This window comes from Eriocheir sinensis, unplaced genomic scaffold, assembly GCF_024679095.1.
Source record: "Eriocheir sinensis breed Jianghai 21 unplaced genomic scaffold, ASM2467909v1 Scaffold741, whole genome shotgun sequence".
Classification (NCBI taxonomy): domain Eukaryota; kingdom Metazoa; phylum Arthropoda; class Malacostraca; order Decapoda; family Varunidae; genus Eriocheir; species Eriocheir sinensis.
Window position 1 is genome coordinate 156,414 of NW_026112100.1, and position 19,834 is coordinate 176,247.

A 19,834-nucleotide genomic window follows, 5' to 3' on the forward strand; every position below is an offset into this window, starting at 1 on the left:
GAGAGAGAGTGAGAGAGAGGAGAGGAAAAGAGAGGAGAGGAGAGAGAGGGAGAGTTGAGGAAAGTAAGGGGAGGGGAGATATGATAGGCTGTCAGAGGGAGAGAGAGGGAAAGAAAGGGAAAGGTAGGAAGCATGGACGTTAGTTGAGAGTTCAGAGGAAAGTAAAAAGAATATATACGACCGTCTGTCTCTCTGGTCCTCTCTCTGTCTGTTCCTCTGTCCCTTGTGAACTAAAAGCGTGTTGGTGTCTCTTTAATGCCCCTGATAAATAAATTCCGGATTTCGTAAATGGCAGGAAATCGAAGCAAAATAGTCGTGTACCGCGAACCGAATTAAAATAAATCATTCGTTTAAATCACTGCGAAATTATGCGATGGCTCTTTATCGTGTGTGTGTTGGTGTGTTCGTCAGTGTGTGTGTGTGTGTGTGTGTGTGTGTGTGTGTGTGTGTGTCCGTTCTCGCGTGCTTTACCTATAATAATTGATCTTTGTGCCCTCAATGAAACGAGAGAGAGAGAGAGAGAGAGAGAGAGAGAGAGAGAGAGAGAGAGAGAGAGAGAGAGAGAGAGAGAGAGAGAGAGATAACATTCCTGGATGACTGAAGGACGCATGTTTCTTGTCACCGAATATTTGAACACTAATTTAGAACACGCGACTGTAATCCACTTCGCCTTGTTGGTTAGAATCGCCAGGTAAGGGAAGGAGAAGATAGACGGAGGAGTGGCAGGAGAAACTGAATGAACTGAACTCCTTGCCAGACGAAGATGAAAAGAGCGAAAGAAGAGGAATATAACCAAATAAGAAGGAGTGAAAGAAAAGACGATGAACTGAACTCCTTACCAGACGAGGATGGGAATAGTGAGGGAAGAGGAAGGTAACCAAATATTAAGGAAATGGCAGAAAAGAAAAGAAACTGAGCTCCTTGCCAGATGAAGATGAGAATAGTGAAAGAAGAGGAAGGTAGCCAAATAAGGAGTGGCAGAAAGGACAATGAACTGAACTCCTTCCCAGACGAAGATGAGAATAGTGAAGGAAAAGGAATATAACCAAATGAGTAGGAGTGGCAGAAAAAAACTTTGAACTGAACTCCTTGGCAAACGAAGATGAGAATAACGAAGGAAGAGGAAGGCAACCAAATAAGGAGTGTCAAAAAAGACTATAAACTGAACCCATTTCCAGACGAAGATAAAAATAGGGAAGGAAGAGAAAGGTAGCCAAGTAGCTTTTTCTGTCTCTGTGGTAATGGGCGAAGATTCCTATATATCATAACCCTCTCTATCTCCTTTTACATCACCAAGCGTATTAGTGGCATTTATTAAGGGAGAGCCAAGTAGTTATATTGATCTCCGTGTCTGTGGCCGAAGAATCCTCTATACAATAACCCTCTGTTTCCTTGTATGTGGAGCTACGTGTTACATGATTCTTCTATACATATATTTATTTTCCCTTCGACCTGTTTGCTGTATCGTATAAAAAGATTTGACTCTTATCCGTGTATCTATCCGAGTGAACTTTAGCAATGAACAAGTGTAGAGTTGACTGGGGTAGAGAAAGGCAAGAAATATGTTTTACTGAATATTTTTGCGGTGCTAGGATCGTGTCTGTCGACGTGGCTGTGGTGTTGATGTTGCTGGAGATATGGTGGTGGTGATAGCGTTGGTGTAGGGAGTGGTGGTGGTGTAGGAGGGAATGTCAGGCCTCGCTATATCTAATTGCAAACTTTTCCGTGTACCTGTCGACGTAAACTTGACAGTGAACATCGGTGGAAGTCTCGCGGGCACTTGAGGCCTCGAGGACAGCGGAAAGTTGGCGTTGGTTCTGAGAGAGCAGCAGCCTTGCCTCTGTTAGGGTCAAAGTTCCTGTAAAAATAAATTCCGAAGGCCTCGAGGGAAGGAGGACCTCGGGATGTGACTTGGCCACTCGTGAAGGCCGTGGGTTTTGTTCCGCCTGTCTGACTTTGTTTTGATGTGTTGCGGCCTTGTAGCTGCTCTTCGTAGTTCACTAGACTCCTCCGCTCGGCTGTGTGCAAGAATTTTCCTGCTCCTTTCCTGTCTTTCTTTTTATTTTTTGGTGAGGGGAGCTGGTCAATGTTTTCCTGTTAACAAATATCTTGAAGGATAACTTTCTACATTATGAGGGGGAAGGTGTCTGCCGTAATCCTGTTAACAAAGATCTTGAAGAGTGTATTAAGGATAACTTTTTGGATTTTTGTCAAGACTTTGCCGCCGAGAGTATAGAATGTCATAACTTCTTTCTGTGTTTTGCTTCCTTACCGTCATGTTTCTTTGAGAACTACTCGACTTCCCGTCCTTATTTCCTTACTTTCATAAATATTCCTACTTTTTTTCCCTAATTACTACTTCCTCCTTCTCTTCCTCTGCCTCCTCTTCCCCCTCTCCTTCTCCGTCGCCTCTCATTCACATAGATTCTTAACCACCCTCTACCAGGTCTCTAGTTTCGCCTGGCTTTAACTAATTTACTTCCTTTTTCAAATGTTTCACTTCCCAGAGGCGTTTCATCATCCACTACCCGTGCGACTCATCCACAACCTTAAAGAACACCATACATGTCATTTGGGCTTTTGGTTTCCTCTTTCAACGTATTTTCTTATCGTATATTTCAACGTGTTCAACATATGATTTTTTTCTGTCCTTCCTTAACCATGTTGTCTCATCCTTCCTCTGCCCTCATCCCTCCTTGCATCTCCTTCTATCCCCAGGCATTCTCCTACAACCTTGAACACGATGAAAGTTTTTAAGAGTTTGGTGGCTATCTGGCCCTTTCAGTACTTCATCTTATCTATTTCTCCTCAATCCTCAATCCAATCCTCCTTCTTCCTTTTCTTTCCTCTTATCTCTCCATCCCTTAGCCTTTCCTTCCTCTCATATTTCTCTCCTTCATCAATTCTTTTCTCCCATTCCCTTCTCCCTCTCCACTTCTTCTGTCTCACATATCAATCCTCCCATCTATTCCTCATCCATATTCTCCTCCCTGTCCCCTCCTTCCCTGAACACTCACCTACAACCTTGAGGAACACGGTGAACGTTCGTATAGGCTTGGTGGTTATCTGGCACTCGTAGTTCCCTTGGTCCCGAAGCTCGACTTGCCTCACTCGTAACGTCCATTCGGTGCTCGACTGCTGATGGATCGCCTCGAATCGCAGGTCCGTCGTGTAGGTGTAGCGACCCACAGTCAGGATCCGCAGGTCTTTGATCCATGACACCTGAGGGAGACGAGAGAGAGAGAGAGGAGTTCTTAATGTGATGAGACGCAAGGAAGGTAGTGAGAGAAAGGTGTTAGTTTGGTAAGACGCTAACGAAAGGGCGTGAGTATTAAGGCAAAGAAAGAAGCGTTTTTTATAGGCACAGTAGAATATAATGTAGGAACAGTAAAGGGAGGAGTTGGGTAGAGTTAAGTGAGATGAAAAGTACCTAAATCAATGTGTGTGTAGATTTAAATACATAGCGACGAAGAGAATTATATAAACTTAGTGAAGGGTGGAAAACTGTGTGTCCTGCCAACTAAACGAAGAATAAGTGAAGTGAAGCGGAGCGAGTGTTTTAGAAAGATGAACTGTTACGATATCGAAGAAAATATTGATATAAGGCCATAAAAAACAAACCGGACAGAGACGACAGAGAAATGGAAAACCCGGGACGTGGACAAAGAATGGAAAGATAAATTGTAAGCTCTAATAATATTGCAGATATTTTTGAAGAGACAGTAAGAGGAATGAGAGGAGAGTGGTGACGAAGCAGATTGAGAGATAAACTTGGTAACGTAAAAGCCTCTCTGTGTGTGTTTGATTAGGATAGAAGACATTAAGAAAACAGGAAGAGACGAGAAAATATATATAAAATAGAGGGAGGAAAGGAAGGAAGGAGTGATGAAACAGACTGAAAGATAAACTAGAAAATACAAAAGCCTCTCTCTGTGTGTGTTTGACCAGGATAGAAGACATTAAGAAAACAGAAAGAGACGAGAATATATAAAGAAGGAAGGAGAGAAAGGAAGGAGTGACGAGACAGACTGAAAGATAAATTAGAAAACATAAATGACTCCTCTGTGTGTGCGATTAGGATAGAAAACATTAGGAAAACAGGAAGAGAGGAGACTATAAAAAAAGAAAGAAAGGAAAGAAGGGGATAAAGCAGACTGAAAGATAAACTAGAAATCATAAAAGACTCCACGTGTGTGTGTTTGGTTAGGATACAAAACATTCAAAAACAAGAGACGAGAAAATGAAAAAAAAAAAAACCCACAAAGGCAAAACGAAATATCCAATAAATTCTACTGTTATTGTTTTATCATATTTCCAGCGAACACGTGATTTTTTATGAATTTATTGTTATGGGGATTTATTTACATAGTTTATTGTTATTTATATAGATGTTATTTATATGTAGTTATTAATATATGCTTTTATTATCATTTATTAGTTCTTTTAGTTATGTTAGCTATTCGTTTACTTTGATTTGTTACTTATGTAGTTTATAATATATTGTTAACGAAATACCCTTAAAATTTTCTTGTTATTGTTTTCAGATTTCCAGTGAGCAAATGTTTTTTTTTTTTTTATTAGTCTATTTTCCTTTTGCTCGCCTTGAACTACAAAGAACAATTAAAAAGACCCGATTCTCTTTGGTGTATCAGATAAGCCTTTCGAACCTCTTTGATATGGAGTTAGGTGCGGAGGGAGAGGGGGATAAGGGTTCTGATTCCCCATTGGTCGAAACACCCGCCAGAGACACTCACCTCCCCACCTGACACGTCCTAATGACCTACCTGAAGTGTTAATTAGGGATATGTAGTACTCTATCTCACTCTTAATCTCTATCTATCTATCTATCTGTCTTTTCTTATTTTCTGTATCTTTAACTCCTTTTATCTTTATTTTTTCTAGTATTTTCTTCATAATTTTCTTCTCACCTAAGTTTCCTCTTCAACATTTATCATTATTTTTTTTTTTACTTAACTCGTATATTTTTTTACTTAACTCTTTCACACTTGGTTTATTTTCTCTCGTTTCTCCTCCTGCTGTCATAATTTATTTCTTCCTTCTCTTGCCGTCCATCACCGTATTTCTGACGCTCATTTTCTTCCCTTCACTCTCTCTCTCTCTCTCTCTCTCTCTCTCTCTCTCCATCCAGTTTTCTCTCTCTCTCTCTCTCTCTCTCTCTCTCTCTCTCTCTCTCTCTCTCTCTCTGCTGATACTCGCCGTCTCTTTTTCGTCCTTCCTCCCTCCCTCCTTCCCTCCCTTTTTCTTTCCATCTTATTCATACCTTTTTTCTTATATTTCTTTCTCCCTCTCCTCCTCTTCTCCTCCTCTTCCTCTTATTTCCTCTCATCCACTCCTCCTTATTCCTTCTCTTTCCTTTTATCTCTCCCTCAGTGTCAGATGGAATTCAGTGATGGGAAGTGTAGTATTCTGAGTGTAGATAGGAATAACCCCTCACATAATTACTCCTTAAATGACAATGACACTCCTCTAACCCGGTTTGGGTGTGAGAGGGACTTAGGAGTCTTAGTGAGAACTGACCTACGTCCAAGGGCCCAGTACATTCAGGCTAAGAATCGTGCAAACAGGGTACTTGGTCTCATCTCGAGAAGCGTAAGCAATAGGAGCGCTGAGGTCATCCTCAAACTTTACTTAGCCCTAGTTAGACCTCACCTTGATTACGCGGTCCAGTTCTGTTCACCCTACTACAGAATGGATATCAAGATGTTAGAATCTGTACAGAGAAGGATGACAAAAATTATTCAGGGGTGAGAAACTTGCCTTATGAGGATAGACTTTAGCATTTAAATTTACACTCTCTGGAAAGACGAAGGTTGCGAGGTGACCTTATCGAAGTCTATAAATGGATGAAGGGCTTTAATAAAGGGGATGTCAATAGTGTTTTGGTGGTAAAAGAGCCAGGTAGGACACGTAGCAATGGTTTTACGTTAGACAAATTCAGATTCAGCAAAGACATAGTCAAGAATTGGATCACCATTAGAGTGGTGGACGAATGGAACAGGCTTAGCAGTCATGTTGTGGGTGACAATACCATAGATACATTCAAGAAGAGGTTGGACAAATTCATGGATAGTGAGGAAAGGTGGGGTTAGGATTACAGGAGCTGCCTTGTATAGGCCAACCGGCCTCTTACAGACTCCTTACATTCTTATGTTCCTATATTTTTCTCCTTCATCCATTTCCCTCCCATTCCTTCCTCCGTCTCCACTTCTTTCCTCTCATTTATCACATCTCCCTCCTCCCATATTTTCCTTATCCACATTTCGTCCCATTTTCTCCATTTCCAACCCATTCTTTCTTCCCATCATCCGCATCTATGTTCTCTTTCCTTTCCCTCATCTATTTTTCCTCCCTTTTCCTTCTACCCATTTTTTCCTCCCAGTCACTCCCCCCTTTCCCCCTTCTCATCCCTTCCTTCCTTCATTCATCTCTTCCTCCCTCCCTACTACCACATTTTCCGTATCCATTTTCCCTCCCATTCCCTTCTACCTTTGCTCTTTCTTTCCTTCCTGTCACAAATGCTCCCTCATCGCATCCATTCCTCCTCCTATCCCTTCTTCCTTCCCTTCCCTCCTTACTTTCCCCTCCCTCCTCCTCTCCTTCCTCCCTTCATATTCCTCACTGTACCAGCATCTTTCTTCCTCTTCCTCCCTCCTCCCCTTCCGTCCTCCTCTTTCAATCTCTCCCACTGTACCCGCATCGCTTTTCCTCTTCCTTCCTCTTACTCTTCCTCCCTCCTTTCCTTCCTTCCTTCCCCCATCCTCACCGACTTGTCACTCTTCGCGGCGTGGACGATACAGGTGAGGGTCGCTGTCTTGCCCAGGTAGGCGGTGTAGGTCGGGGACATGGAGGCATCGAAGTAGGGCTCCTCCTCGACCTCATCATCAATATCGTCCACCCCGTCCTCGTCCTCCTCCTCGTCCTCCGCCACGCCCGTCAGCCTGATGTAGGAGCCTTGCGTGCCCTCAGCAATCCCCGTTAGTGGGTAGGCGGCCTCCACCTCCTCTGGGCCTCCGCTGGCACCCGCTGCGAGGACACCTGAAGGGAGGAAAAGAGAGACCACCTGACGAAGGAGTAGAGAATTTTACCTGAACGGGGGGTGGGGGGAGAGAGAGAGAGAGAGAGAGAGAGAGAGAGAGAGAGAGAGAGAGAGAGAGAGAGAGAGAGAGAGAGAGAGAGAGAGAGAGAGAGAGAGAGAGAGAGAGAGAGAGAGAGAGAGAGAGAGAGAGAGAGAGAGAGAGAGAGAGAGAGAGAGAGAGAGAGAGAGAGAGAGAGAGATAGGAGAGAGAGAGAGGGAGGTAAGTGAGGTAAAGAGAGGGAGAGAAGGGAGAGAAGGAGCGGTCTGGGGAAAATAAGGAGAAGACACTAAGGAAGAAGGAGGAGCAGAGGAGGAGGAAGGGAGGTAAGGAAGAAGGAAGATAATAGCTGTAAAGAGAGAGAGAGAGAGAGAGAGAGAGAGAGAGAGAGAGAGAGAGAGAGAGAGAGAGAGAGAGAGAGAGAGAGAGAGAGAGAGAGAGAGAGAGAGAGAGAGAGAGAGAGAGAGAGAGAGAGAGAGAGAGAGAGAGATGAACGATCTGAAGGGGAATAAGGAGAGGAGAGTAAGGAAGAAGGGGTGAAGATGGCGCAAGGGTAGTGAGGGGAAGCGAAGATCGGAGGTGAGATAGGAAGAGAGGAGAAGGTGAAACACGTGGAAGTCAGGTAAAAGGAAAACACCTGAGAGAGAAGCAACTGCAAGAGAGAGACAGACAGAGAGAGATAAACAACAGGTAGGAAAAAGAGAAAGTGAAGGGAAGGAAGAAAGAAAGACCTGAGAGAAGCAGAAGAGAGAGAAACAGAGACAGAGAGGAACATAAATGAATAAGAAGGAGAAGGAGTGGAAAGGGGGAAAGGAAACAGCTGAGTAAGAGGGAGAGGCGGGGATAGAGAGGAAAACAAATGAAGGAGGAAGAGAGAGTGAAGAGAAGGAAGGGAACAGTTGAAAGAAGTAAGTGCAATAGAGAGATAGAGAGATAGAGATGTACAACTGGAAGAAGAAAACTATATAGTAAAAGGAAGGAAGGTTAACAACTGAGGGATTTGAAAGTGAGACACGGAGAGGAAAAACAATGAAGGAAAGTTGAGAGAAGTTGAAGGCAGAGGTAGAGAAGAAAACAAAAGAGGAGAGGAGGAGAAGAAAGTCAGGGAAGGGAAGAAGGCGAAAAAAGAAACAGCTGAACTGAAGAAGCGAAAAGATCTTGAAGGCGAAAGAGGGGGAAAAAACGGAAGGCTGGGCCAGGGAAAACGGCTCCGGGGGACACTGAGGAAGAAATACACGAGGAAAAGACAACGAAAAACGCGACGTAGAGAAGAGACGGCGGAAAAAAGAAGAAAGCCAGCCGAGAGAAGACAATACCTAGGGGAGAAGGAAGGCAAAGCTGTTAGTGTGGAAGCCTCAATGTGCCTCCGCGCCCTCCTGATCCACCTTCTCCTCCTCCTCCACCTACCCTGCGGATGAGAGAGAGAGAGAGAGAGAGAGAGAGAGAGAGAGAGAGAGAGAGAGAGAGAGAGAGAGAGAGAGAGAGAAAAGAAAACAGAAAAAAAATAGGAAAGAGATTGAGGAGGAGGAAAATATAATAATAGTGACGATAAAAGAAATGACAGTGATAAAGAGTAATAATAACAATAACAATAATAAGAAGATGAAAACGAAGAAGGAGAAGAAGAAAAAGAAGACGAAAAAGACGACGAAGAAGGGAAGCCAGAACAAGAACAAGAAGAACAAGAGCAAGAACAAGAAGATAAATATGAGAAAAAAATAGATGAAAATGAATAAGAAATAAGAAGATCAAATGAAAAGTATCAGGAACAAGTAGAAAGGAGAGAGAGGAAAACGAGAGAGGAAGAAAGAGGACAGAAGAAGAAAAACTACCTCGATTACTATTGGATTTTGTTGTTTTCTTCACCGCCGAGTCTGGAGATGCAAGCAGTTTGTTTACGTGAAGGGAGAGAAGAAGTAAGAAGAGGAGGAGGATGAAGAGGAGGAGGAGGAGGAGGGAAAAAGTTAAAGGAGAATGTGAAGGAGGACGAGGAGGAGGCGGAGGAGGAGAATGTGGCTCGTTTATCAAAGGTAGTTTAGAAGTCCTTTTCTTTTCTCTTTTTTATATATATTCGAGATTGTGTTTTATGATATGAGGGAGAGAGAGAAATAATGGCGATGTGTGTGATTGTGGATGATTGTTTGGCCGTGATATGGGAAAGGAAGAGGAGGAGGGGGAGGGAAGGGAGTACTGAGGAGGACATTAAGAGGATAAAAAAGATAAAAAAAGGAGAAAAAGAAAACATGAAAATTAAAAAAAAAAGGAATAAGACAGACTAGAAGAGATGGACGAAAGGAAGAGATAAATGAAAGAGAAATAAAAGAAAAAATTGATGTGATAAACATAATACTAGAAGAAGAGGAAGAGAAGCAGAACATTAATGAAAAAAAGATAAATGTAAAGAAAATTATATAAAGCAGAAATAAAGAAGAGAGAGAAAGAGAAACAAGAACAAAACTACTCTAGACTATACTAAAGAAACTAGAAGAAATTAAACGTAGACTAGAAGAAGAAAAAGTAACAAAACATTCAAAAAGAGAAGCTGGACCCCCCAAAATACCCGCCGAAATAAGGAAAATATACTTGATGCGGCCGTAGAATGTTAGAGACGCGAAGGAGAGCCGTGGGAGCGTTTTACCTGAGCGGCCTGGGTTCACGTCTCGGCCAGGTAATGATATCTCAAGGCTCATTGGGTCCATTATCTTGGGGCTGGAACGGCGAGGCATCAGGGCCAAGGTCGCGGGGAGCGTTTCCTTAAAGAGGCGAGAAGTAGGTGGGTGGCTGTAGTGGTCGTGAGGTTTTAGTAAATGTGTGAATATTCGACGCTAGCTTAACCTCCTCTTTGCTGGGCTTGACGTACTAGAAAATAAGCGATCCGTCCCTCTGGTGTTCGTATATCCATATTTTTTTTGTGTGTGTGTGCATTTGTTTACCGTAACGGAGGCAGCTGTAGGGCAAAACATGAAAGAATAAGCAAAAGAAAAAAAATCGTATGTGTATGTGTGCATGTATTTTTTTTTTTTATGAATTATTTACGTCGATGGAAGTAACGTCATGATATTGTTCTTTAATCTTGTGTTCTTTGTTCATTGTTCTTTAATTTTGTGCGTTCTTGATGTTGTTTTATTCTTGTTTTTGTTGTCATTATCGTTCTCATCGTCGTCGTCATTATCATCACCATCATCATCATCATCATGCAGTAGTCTCTCTCGCTCCATCGTTTTTACTGACGTTGTTCTCTCGTTCAAACAGACATCGGAAACTTTACTCCAATTCCATCACTGTTTGTTCGCCTTTCACCCTTCCTCACCGCCCATTCACTCACTCACACTGCACTCATTCACTCCCTCACCGCTCCCTCACTCCCTCACTCACTTTCCCTAACCATTCACTCACTCACTCACTCACTCACTCTCTCCCATCCATCAGGTTCAGGTCAGCCATTCAGCGTTTTAAGGCGTGTCTACAGGAAGAGTGAAATCCAATAAAACCCGATATGCGCTCAAATGAAAATCCGGTTATAGGAAAATTTACATGCAGAACAATCAAGGGTAAAAGAGAAACTATTTGTGTAAGGCTGGAACGGGGAATGAATGTACCGTTTGGATACGCTGATCGAGGGAATATTAATGGCAGGAACGTAAAGAGAATAATCCAGCGATACAGAAGAACATTGGGAGACATGATAAAAATAAGATAGATAAATGGAGAGTGAGATATATACCTTTAGGAAGCACAAGTGTAAATAAGAAAGTAATAAAGAATAATTCATGTAACTCTGGAAGGAACATTGCTGGAAATAAGGTAAAAAGAGTGCGATAGAGCGATAGAGATAAATATTGGGGGACATGATAAAAATACGAGAAATGAAATAGAGAACGACTTGTATATTTGTGAGGCAGAAGTATCGAGGAATAAAGTGGTAATCAGAACAGAAACAGAGCATGAGGAGAGAATATTACTGGGAATAGCATAAATAGACTTAGCCTGTGAGAAAATAAACATTGGAAAGAAGGATAAAAATAAGACAAATGAAAAAGAGGACGTCATTTACATTTACGAGGCAGAAGTATCTAGGAATAAAGTAGAAATGAGGACAGAAAACAGAGTATGAGGAGAGAATATTACTGGAGATAACATAACTAGACGAGAACTGTGAGAAGATGAGCGTTGGAAAGGAGTATGAAAATATGATGGATGGCGAGAGATATACTGGTACAAAACAAGTATAAAGGAATAAAGTAAAACATGTAAGATATAAGAATCGAGAGAATTGACATAAAGAAGATAAATAAATGAAGGATGACATATTACCTTTACGAAACACAAGTAGAGAGGAATAAAATCGAGTTGCAGACTGAAAACAGAACGTGGTGCTTGTAACTCGGGAGGGGAGATGAAATTTAAACATTGGAAGACACGAAAGAATTGAAATAGATATATGGGGAATGATATATTAACTTTACAAAATGCAAGTGCAGAGGAATAACATAAAAGTTGCAGACGGAAAATTGAACGTGGTGCTTGTAACTCGAGAGGGAAGATTGGATTTAAACACTGGAAGACATGACAGAATTGGGAAAGATAAATGGGGAATGATATATACCTTTACGAAACACAAGTAGAGAGGAATAAAGAAAAGGAGCAAACGGAAAACAGAACTTGATGCTTGTAACTCGAGAGGGAAGATTGGATTTAAACACTGGAAGACATGACAGAATTGGGATAGATAAATGGGGAATGATATATACCTTTACGAAACACAAGTAGAGAGGAATAAAGAAAAGGAGCAAACGGAAAACAGAACTTGATGCTTGTAACTCGAGAGGGAAGATTGGATTTAAACACTGGAAGACATGACAGCATTAAGATAGATAAATGGAGAGTGAGATGTGTATTTAGGAAACATAAGTACAGAGGAATAGTGTAAAGGTGCAAACATAAAACAAAACGTGGTGCTTGTAACTCGAGAGGGCAGATTAGATTTAAACATTGGAAGACATGACAAAAATGAGATAGATATATGGAGAGAGATATTTACCTTTACAAAACAAAAGTACAGAGAAATAAAGTATAACAGCAAACGGAAAACAGAACTTAATGCATGTAACTTTAGAGGGAATATTACTGCAATTAACAATAAGTGGCATAATAATAATAAGTTAAATAAAGGGAGAATAATATATACTTTTCGGAGACACAAGTACAGAGAAATAAAGTATAAGAGCAAACGGAAAACAGAACTCAATGCATGTAACTCTAGAGGGAATATTTCTGTAATTAACAATGAGTGAAATAATAATAGTAAGTTAAATAAAGGGAAAATAATACCTTCCCAAAATACAAGTATAGAGAAATAAAATATAACAGCAAACGGAAAACAGAACTCAATGCATGTAACTCTAGAGGGAATATTTCTGTAATTAACAATGAGTGAAATAATAATAGGAAGTTAAATAAAGGGAAAATAATACCTTCTCAAAATACAAGTACAGAGAAATTAAGTAAAAATGCAAAAGGCAGACAGACATGATGCGAATAACAAGAGGGGAAATAGAGCAAAGAGCAAAACGACTCCACTGGATTTAGTGTATCGGGCGGGGAAAAAAAAGGAGTTTATGGGAATGTTTGCATCGTCCATCACGTCCGCTATTTTTGAGGGGCTCTCGCGCGGCGCCATAACCTCGGGAAACACGGAACCTCAAGCCTCGACCCCGCGGTGTTCTGGGCTCCGAGGAAACCAGCGGATCAAAATCTATCCTCCCTCAAGATCCTTCACGAGTACATCCTTCCTTCTCCTCCTCCTCTTCAATCCTCCTTCCCAGTTCCGCCCTCCTCCTCCTCCTCCTCCTCCTCCTCTTCCTTCCTACACACACTCACACATACACACACGCACACACGACGTAAATATGCCTCACCATTTTCCCATCCCCGTCCCTTTCGACGCTGTGTCGTTCCCTCTAGGCTCAAATCTGCAAATCCTCGACACGTGTCCGAATCGAGAGGAAAAAAAAGATAAAGTAAGGGAAGAAAAATTCGTTCCAAAGATTTCCCAAGAGCGTGCGCGCCTTATGGAAGCGTCTGCAGGAGTGGTATGATAAGGGAACACCTGAGGAATACCTGCTGATGATGATGTTATGAGTGCCATGGTGGTTGTGGTACGGGTGGTGGTTTGTTCTGTTCCCAGCGTCACAATCGGCGTTTAGGAGTCTCACCCTTTGTGCCAATTGCGTTACCTGATTTTATTGGTGCAGTAGACGAGGAGCCTTAAACCGTTAGGATGATACGCTCTCCTCCACCCTCCTCTTTCCTTTTTTTGTGTGTGTGTGTTTGTGTGTTTTATCCCCCTCCCTCCCTCCCTCCCTTCCTCTCCCTCTTCTCGTTATTTCTCTTTCCCCTTTTCGGTACACAAACATACGTACACATGCACCCAGTGACCCATACACAAACACATACACAATACCCCCTTCTACACACACACACACACACACACACACACACACACACACACACACATGCACACACACAAAGGGTTTCCACCTATCTTCTGCCGCAGTCTGTCATTCCTGAGACCCTTTTATGGAGTACTCTCTTTGCCTCTCTCCCTCTCTCTTTCTCCCTCTCTCTCCCCCTGAAACGCAATCTCATGTCACCCTCCCTTCGCCTCCCTTCACGCCAGCCCTTCAAAAGACTAGCCACGGCCTCTGTACCTCCCCTCCCTTCACCCCTTCTCCCTTCACCCCATCTCTCACCCCTTTTTATCTACCAGACCTCTCTCTCCCTGGTTTCTTTTACCCTCACAAGCGCTTCAGTCCACCTTTCATTATTTCCCATTTTCAGAAGGCAATGTGACGGAGATGAGCATTGAGGCCATGCGTAGCTATAGTGTATGCCTCTAACCTTACCTTTACCTTTTCCATTCTCTTCTCTTAATTGTCCTTTCTGCTGCCTTACTCTTGCTTATATTGTCATTTCCATTAGGTTGCTTCTGTCATCCATTAGCCCTATTCAAGACAACGTCCCCCCTTCAGATATCCTAATACCATCTCTGCCTCATTTTCTTATCACCGTTTTCTCATGCTATTTCCTCCTATCCTCATCTCTCGTACAGTTTCCCCCCCTCGTCTCATCTCCACTGTCCTCTCTATTATCCCGTTCATGCACCAATATCTGCTCTTCCTCTCCCTCCTTCGCGTCCTCCAGTGTCCAAGCGAGCGACCTTCCTTTCCCTTCCACCCTCCCGGTCGCCTTAAAAGTCCTGGGAGGGATGCTTCAGGTTGTCTGGATAGGAAAACGAAGCGAGATTGCCTGCCATGAAGTCGGCGGCGTCGTGGTGCTTACAATGCCGAGGAAAGAAGGGAGGAAATAAGAAAACCAGAGGCCCTTCAGATGAGTTAAGAGGCGGTGACGGTGAGGGATGAGGGCGAAGACTTGAGCCCGATAAGGATGATTGAGAGAGAGAGAGAGAGAGAGAGAGAGAGAGAGAGAGAGAGAGAGAGAGAGAGAGAGAGAGAGAGAGAGAGAGAGAGAGAGAGAGATAGAGAGAGAGAGGAGAGAGAGAGAGAGAGAGAGAGAGAGAGAGAGAGAGAGAGAGAGAGAGAGAGAGAGAGAGAGAGAGAGAGAGAGAGAGAGAGAGAGAGAGAGAGAGAGAGAGAGAGAGAGAGAGAGAGAGAGAGAGAGAGAGAGAGCAACACAAAAATAAGTGAGTTTAAAGGAATGAAAGTGACAGCGGATATAAATAAAGGAAATATCAATGCAAGAAAGTAATGCAACGACAGACTGATCCTACTTGTTGCTGTTTAGATCTCCTTAAATATCTGAATGTGTGTGTGTGTGTGTGTGTGTGTGTGTGTGTGTGTGTGTGTGTGTGTGTGTGTGTCTTGCGTGAAAATAATCCCCCTCTTCTCACACGCTTTCGGCTCTCACAACAGATATTTCCAAAGGCCAAGAAATATATTAGTCCGGTTCTCAAGAGCATACTTCCACTTTCATGGTGCGGAAGCTCTTGCCAAACTATTGCTACGCTTATATTACTACCCATGGAAATACTAACACAGCCTCTTCGAAAGCCTTACCAAATGTGGGTGTGTGAGCCCTGAAATGCTTTGGAATACGGCTCTTAAAAATCCCAGCGAAAAATAGGTAGTACGCAAAGTAGGAATGTCACACCTCATGGACGCCAGAGTAATCGTGTGAACATATTTCCTCGTGTTTCCTCCTGTGTACTACCTCGTTATCCTCAAATTCTTACATGAAAACTAAAATCACGGCGACAAACAACTGCGCAAACTGAATATGACACAGTTCATGAAATTCAGAATAATCATGTGAACAATTGTGATGATGTCTTGTCCTGTGTTCTGCCTCGTGAACCTCAAATTCTTACGTCAAAACTAAATTCATAGCGACTAACAGGTGCAGAAAGTGGAAATGACACAGCTCATTGACACCTGTGTAATCATGTTAACAGTTGTGATGCTATTTTCTCCTTTGTACTACCTCGCGATCCTCAAATTCTTACGTGAAAACTAAAATCACAGGCACACAAAAATTTTTTACGCAAAGTGGAAATGTCACAGCATATGAACGGCAGTGTAATCGTGTAAACAGTTGTGACGATGTTTAATAATGTGACAAGACCAGTAGCAGCCTCCAGCCACGCCGTCATTTGCAGGAATTATACGCACGTTCACTCGTTTGGCCAATGCAAGCAAGTTTTTAATGCGACTGTTTGACTCGGCGTGACCTGCTTTCGTCTCTCTGTAGGTATTATAATGAGCCTGTCTGTTTGTCTGTCAAAATGTCTGTTTGTGGGTGTGTCGGCTTATCTACTATGCTTTTTTATCTGTTTCACACACATATGAGCAGAGAAAAAGACAGACAGACAGGTAGACAGATAGACAGACAGCAACACACACACACACACACACACACACACACACACACACACACACACACACACACACACACACACACACATCACGCTATCTGGACAGGGCTGGGGGTGACGGTGACCCTGACTGAGCTCAGCGACGAAGGGAGGGGATCGAGAGGCAAGGGAGAGGAGGGAAGGGAGGGAAGGTAAGGGAGCAAGGGCGTCCCACGGTAATGGAAGGGAGGCACGAGGGGACGATGATGATAAGGCGGAGATAAACGACGCCCGCCCCGGAGATAACGAGTTTGCATTAATGAAGGAATATTATAAGGTTTGATGGAGATAACAAGACACGTGGCACTATATAGCGAGTCTTGTGATGAGGCATTGTGTGTGTGTGTGTGGCTGGTGTTTCCTCTCTAACACTCTTTCTCTCCCTCCGTTGCTCTCTTTCTTCTCCGTTTCCTCTTTAGTTTCGTCTCTCTTTCGCTCGGATTCGGATCTGCAAAGTGTCGGGAAATGGAAGATGGATGATGAAAAATGGTGCGGAGGTGAAACTGAAGATAAATGATCGAAGTGAAGGAAAGAGAAGGAAGGGGAAGGAAGGTGAGGACGGATGATGTGTGATTGGGGAGAGAGAGAGAGAGAGAGAGAGAGAGAGACCGAGCCCCCCTCTCTTCACGGCGGGACCCCTGAAGGCTGGCGCAGGTCTCTTGGGAATACGTAATGACCCAATCCCTGCCTTTATTACGGGGTTTCCATCTTTAATAAATCACAATTAGCCGGTCAGGACTCAACACTAATAACGTGATGGATCTTTCCTGGAAGGCGCCCAGAAAACGGTTCCAGCGGGTCTTCTTCGCCTCAGAGATGGAGTGAATAGTTTATAAAATATGAAAAGTCCTTTCTGAGTAAATAACTGTTGGTGAAGAATATACATAAGAAAATGAATATTGAACGGTGAATCGCAATGGAAGGCGCCCAGAAAATAGTTCCAGCGCGTCTTCTTTTCCTTAGAAAAATAGTGAAAAGTTTAGATTATACGGAAAGTCAATTCCGGTAAATAAGAATTGGTGACGAATATACGTAAGTGAATAGTGAATGGTGAATCGCAATGGAGGGCGCCCAGAAACCGGTGTCAGAGCGTCTTTGCCATACAGATAAAGAGTCATGTTTAGATTTAGAATACTAGGAAACTCAGTTCGGGTTAATAACACTTGGCGAATAATATACGTACGTAGGTAGGTGAAGAGTGAACTGTGAATCGTTATGGCTCACATGATAAACGGTGGAGAGTTTAGAACGTCTGGAAAATTACTCTGAGAAAACTCTTTATAGATTATTTCGCCCTAGAGCTGAATCCTGTACTATGAAAACTGTTTACACTAATATATTAACACCGTTTTAGCAAAGAAGTGACACGTTATAACATTTTGCTTGGCAGAAGTGCAGAGTGACTTTGAAGTGATAAGTAAAGGGCCTCGAATCGTATAATAAATATATACTGACAAAACAAGACAGAAAACATGGAATTCTAAAGCGAAAGCAGTGTTCCCTGAGTAGTGGATAGGACAACGTAATAACCGACAACCTGTTATTGATATATCAGTTACCTGTAAACTGTTATTGAGTTCGGATAGGCAGGTGGCGGCGCGGCGGTACACCCGACGTCATGTTTATATGGATACACGAGTTCGATCACTGCCCCTCGGCGAAAGATCTCATACGGACACACGTTCTTCATCTGCGCCATAGAGCGTGTTATGTCCCTGTGTTGAGAGGGGAGCGCCGTGTGTGAGCGGCAAGGCTTCCCATAGACGCCGCTGTAAAGGCACAATCTCGCCTCCCATACACACGCCGGCCCTGCATTGTGATGATAACGACGTGCACAATAAACACTCATGCGTCAGCACCCAAACCTGTGTAGAATATGATTAAGAATTTACATATCTGAAATTTTAAAGCAATATTTGACTTTTTATGATTAAATGCAGTTTTTTTTTAAGTAAATGTTTCTCAAGAGTCATTTCTTCCGTAGTGATAGAAAATTACAGTGTTTCAGTGGATAGTTTTTATTTTTTTACAACAGAGGAGACGACTCAAGGGCAACAAAAAGAGTGCAAAAAAAAAAAAAAAAAAGCCCGCTAATGCAAGATATGATTTTTTTGTGTGTATGAAATATTATAATAAAAAATCGACTATTTCTGTGATTCAAGGCTAATTTTTTATAGAGAGCAGTTATTCCCGTATGATCTTTTTGTATAATGATGATTACAATTTATCAGAGAATGTTTTTCAGTATATTTCAGTGTACCAAAATGAAAACCGATTGAATTTATGATTGAAGGCAGTTTTGTTTAAAGATAAGTGTTTTCCATTATGATTTTTTGTATATCGATGATTACAGCTTATATAAAAATGTTTCAATGGACAGGTAACACACGATGTCGCCAGGTGTTTCTCAACGCCATCGATACTGCGAAGGCTACATACACTTTAAGGCTTTAACCATTCCTTTAGGCTTAAGTGTGTGTGTGTGTGTGTGTGTGTGTGTGTGTGTGTGTGTGTGTGTGTGTGTGTGTGTGTGTGTGTGCAGCATCTTTCTGTGGAGTCCTAACAACCATAATAACATAATTTTTGTACCATCCAATCCTTTTTAAGCCTATGAACATGGTGTCTAAGGCTGCAAGAGTCATATAAAGACGAAGGAAAACACCATAGTAGAAGGAAACCATACGAGCGTACAGTCGGTTGAGTACATATTCAGTGATATGATAAAATTACATGAAAAAGGTAATTATGAAGCCGAATATTGTCATTAATGAGTCTGAATCCACCGCAGCCCCGCCACACCACGTACTGAGTAATGTGAAGCTGAGTCATTATCAAAATAAGTTTTACCGTGTGGCCCAAACACGTGTGTAATCTATTAGTGCGGTCACTGTATTATTTATGGCGCGGCGTGCATAGTAATTGACTGTGGCGAGGAACTACGAGGCCGTGTGTGTGTGTGGTGTGGGGGTCATTGTCTGTCGGTCTGTCGGTCTGTTTTTCTTGTCTGTTTCAGTTTTATTTTGCCTGTCTGTATTTCATTGTCCTTCTCTCGCTTGTTCAAAATGGCAACCCGAGAGAGAGGAATGCACCTACAAGCAAACACATACTTTTTCTTCCTTTCTCTTATCACGAGCGTCATATTCCTAGACACAGCTTTGTAGATCATCCATTAGAACTTTGCACTTTATCCTTTATATCAAGTAATGCTCTTATCCCATTTTCTCCTGACAATGTTCTACGCTTAAGGAAGATCATTAATAATCGCTTTTAAACTCATTAATTCGAAACATGCGCGGGGGCGGGGGTGTTGAGCTCAATAACGAAAATGAAACCGTGCCAGATATACGTAAATGCCTTAAAGCCAGTGTTGAATTCATCCACGAAATTGCAACAAAGGTTCTGTTTAGGCAAATTCTTTAAGTGAAGCATCAAGCGGCTGCAAATGTGTTTATTCTCAAATGGAGGACTCTCTGAATCTCTCCCTACTCCTCTCCCTTCATACCATCTCCCTCCCTTCCCTCCGTGCCTTCTCCCTCCCTTCCCTCCGTACCTTCTCTCTTCCCTCCCTCCGTGCCTTCTCCCTCCCTTCCCTCCGTACCTTCTCTCTTCCCTCCCTCCGTGGCTTCTCCCTCGCTTCCCTCCATACCTTCTCTCTTCCTTCCCTCCGTGCCTTCTCCCTCCCTTCCCTCCGTACCTTCTCTCTTCCTTCCCTCCGTGCCTTCTCCCTCCCTTCCCTCCGTACCTTCTCTCTTCCCTCCCTCCGTGCCTTCTCCCTCGCTTCCCTCCATACCTTCTCTCTTCCTTCCCTCCG

The 19,834-nt window shown here is 42.7% G+C and overlaps 1 protein-coding gene across 1 annotated transcript in view; it reads right to left on the bottom strand.

The window, feature by feature from the left end:
- Window positions 1-19,834, bottom strand: part of LOC126994186 (zwei Ig domain protein zig-8-like) — a 53,239-nt gene that overhangs the window by 11,664 nt on the left and 21,741 nt on the right. Inside the window, exons 2-3 of the mRNA XM_050853442.1 lie at window positions 6,785-7,056; window positions 3,018-3,222 (exon numbers count right to left, since the gene is read on the bottom strand). Of these exons, the coding sequence (XP_050709399.1) occupies window positions 3,018-3,222; window positions 6,785-7,056 (477 nt within the window). The remainder of the gene's footprint in view (window positions 1-3,017; window positions 3,223-6,784; window positions 7,057-19,834) is intronic.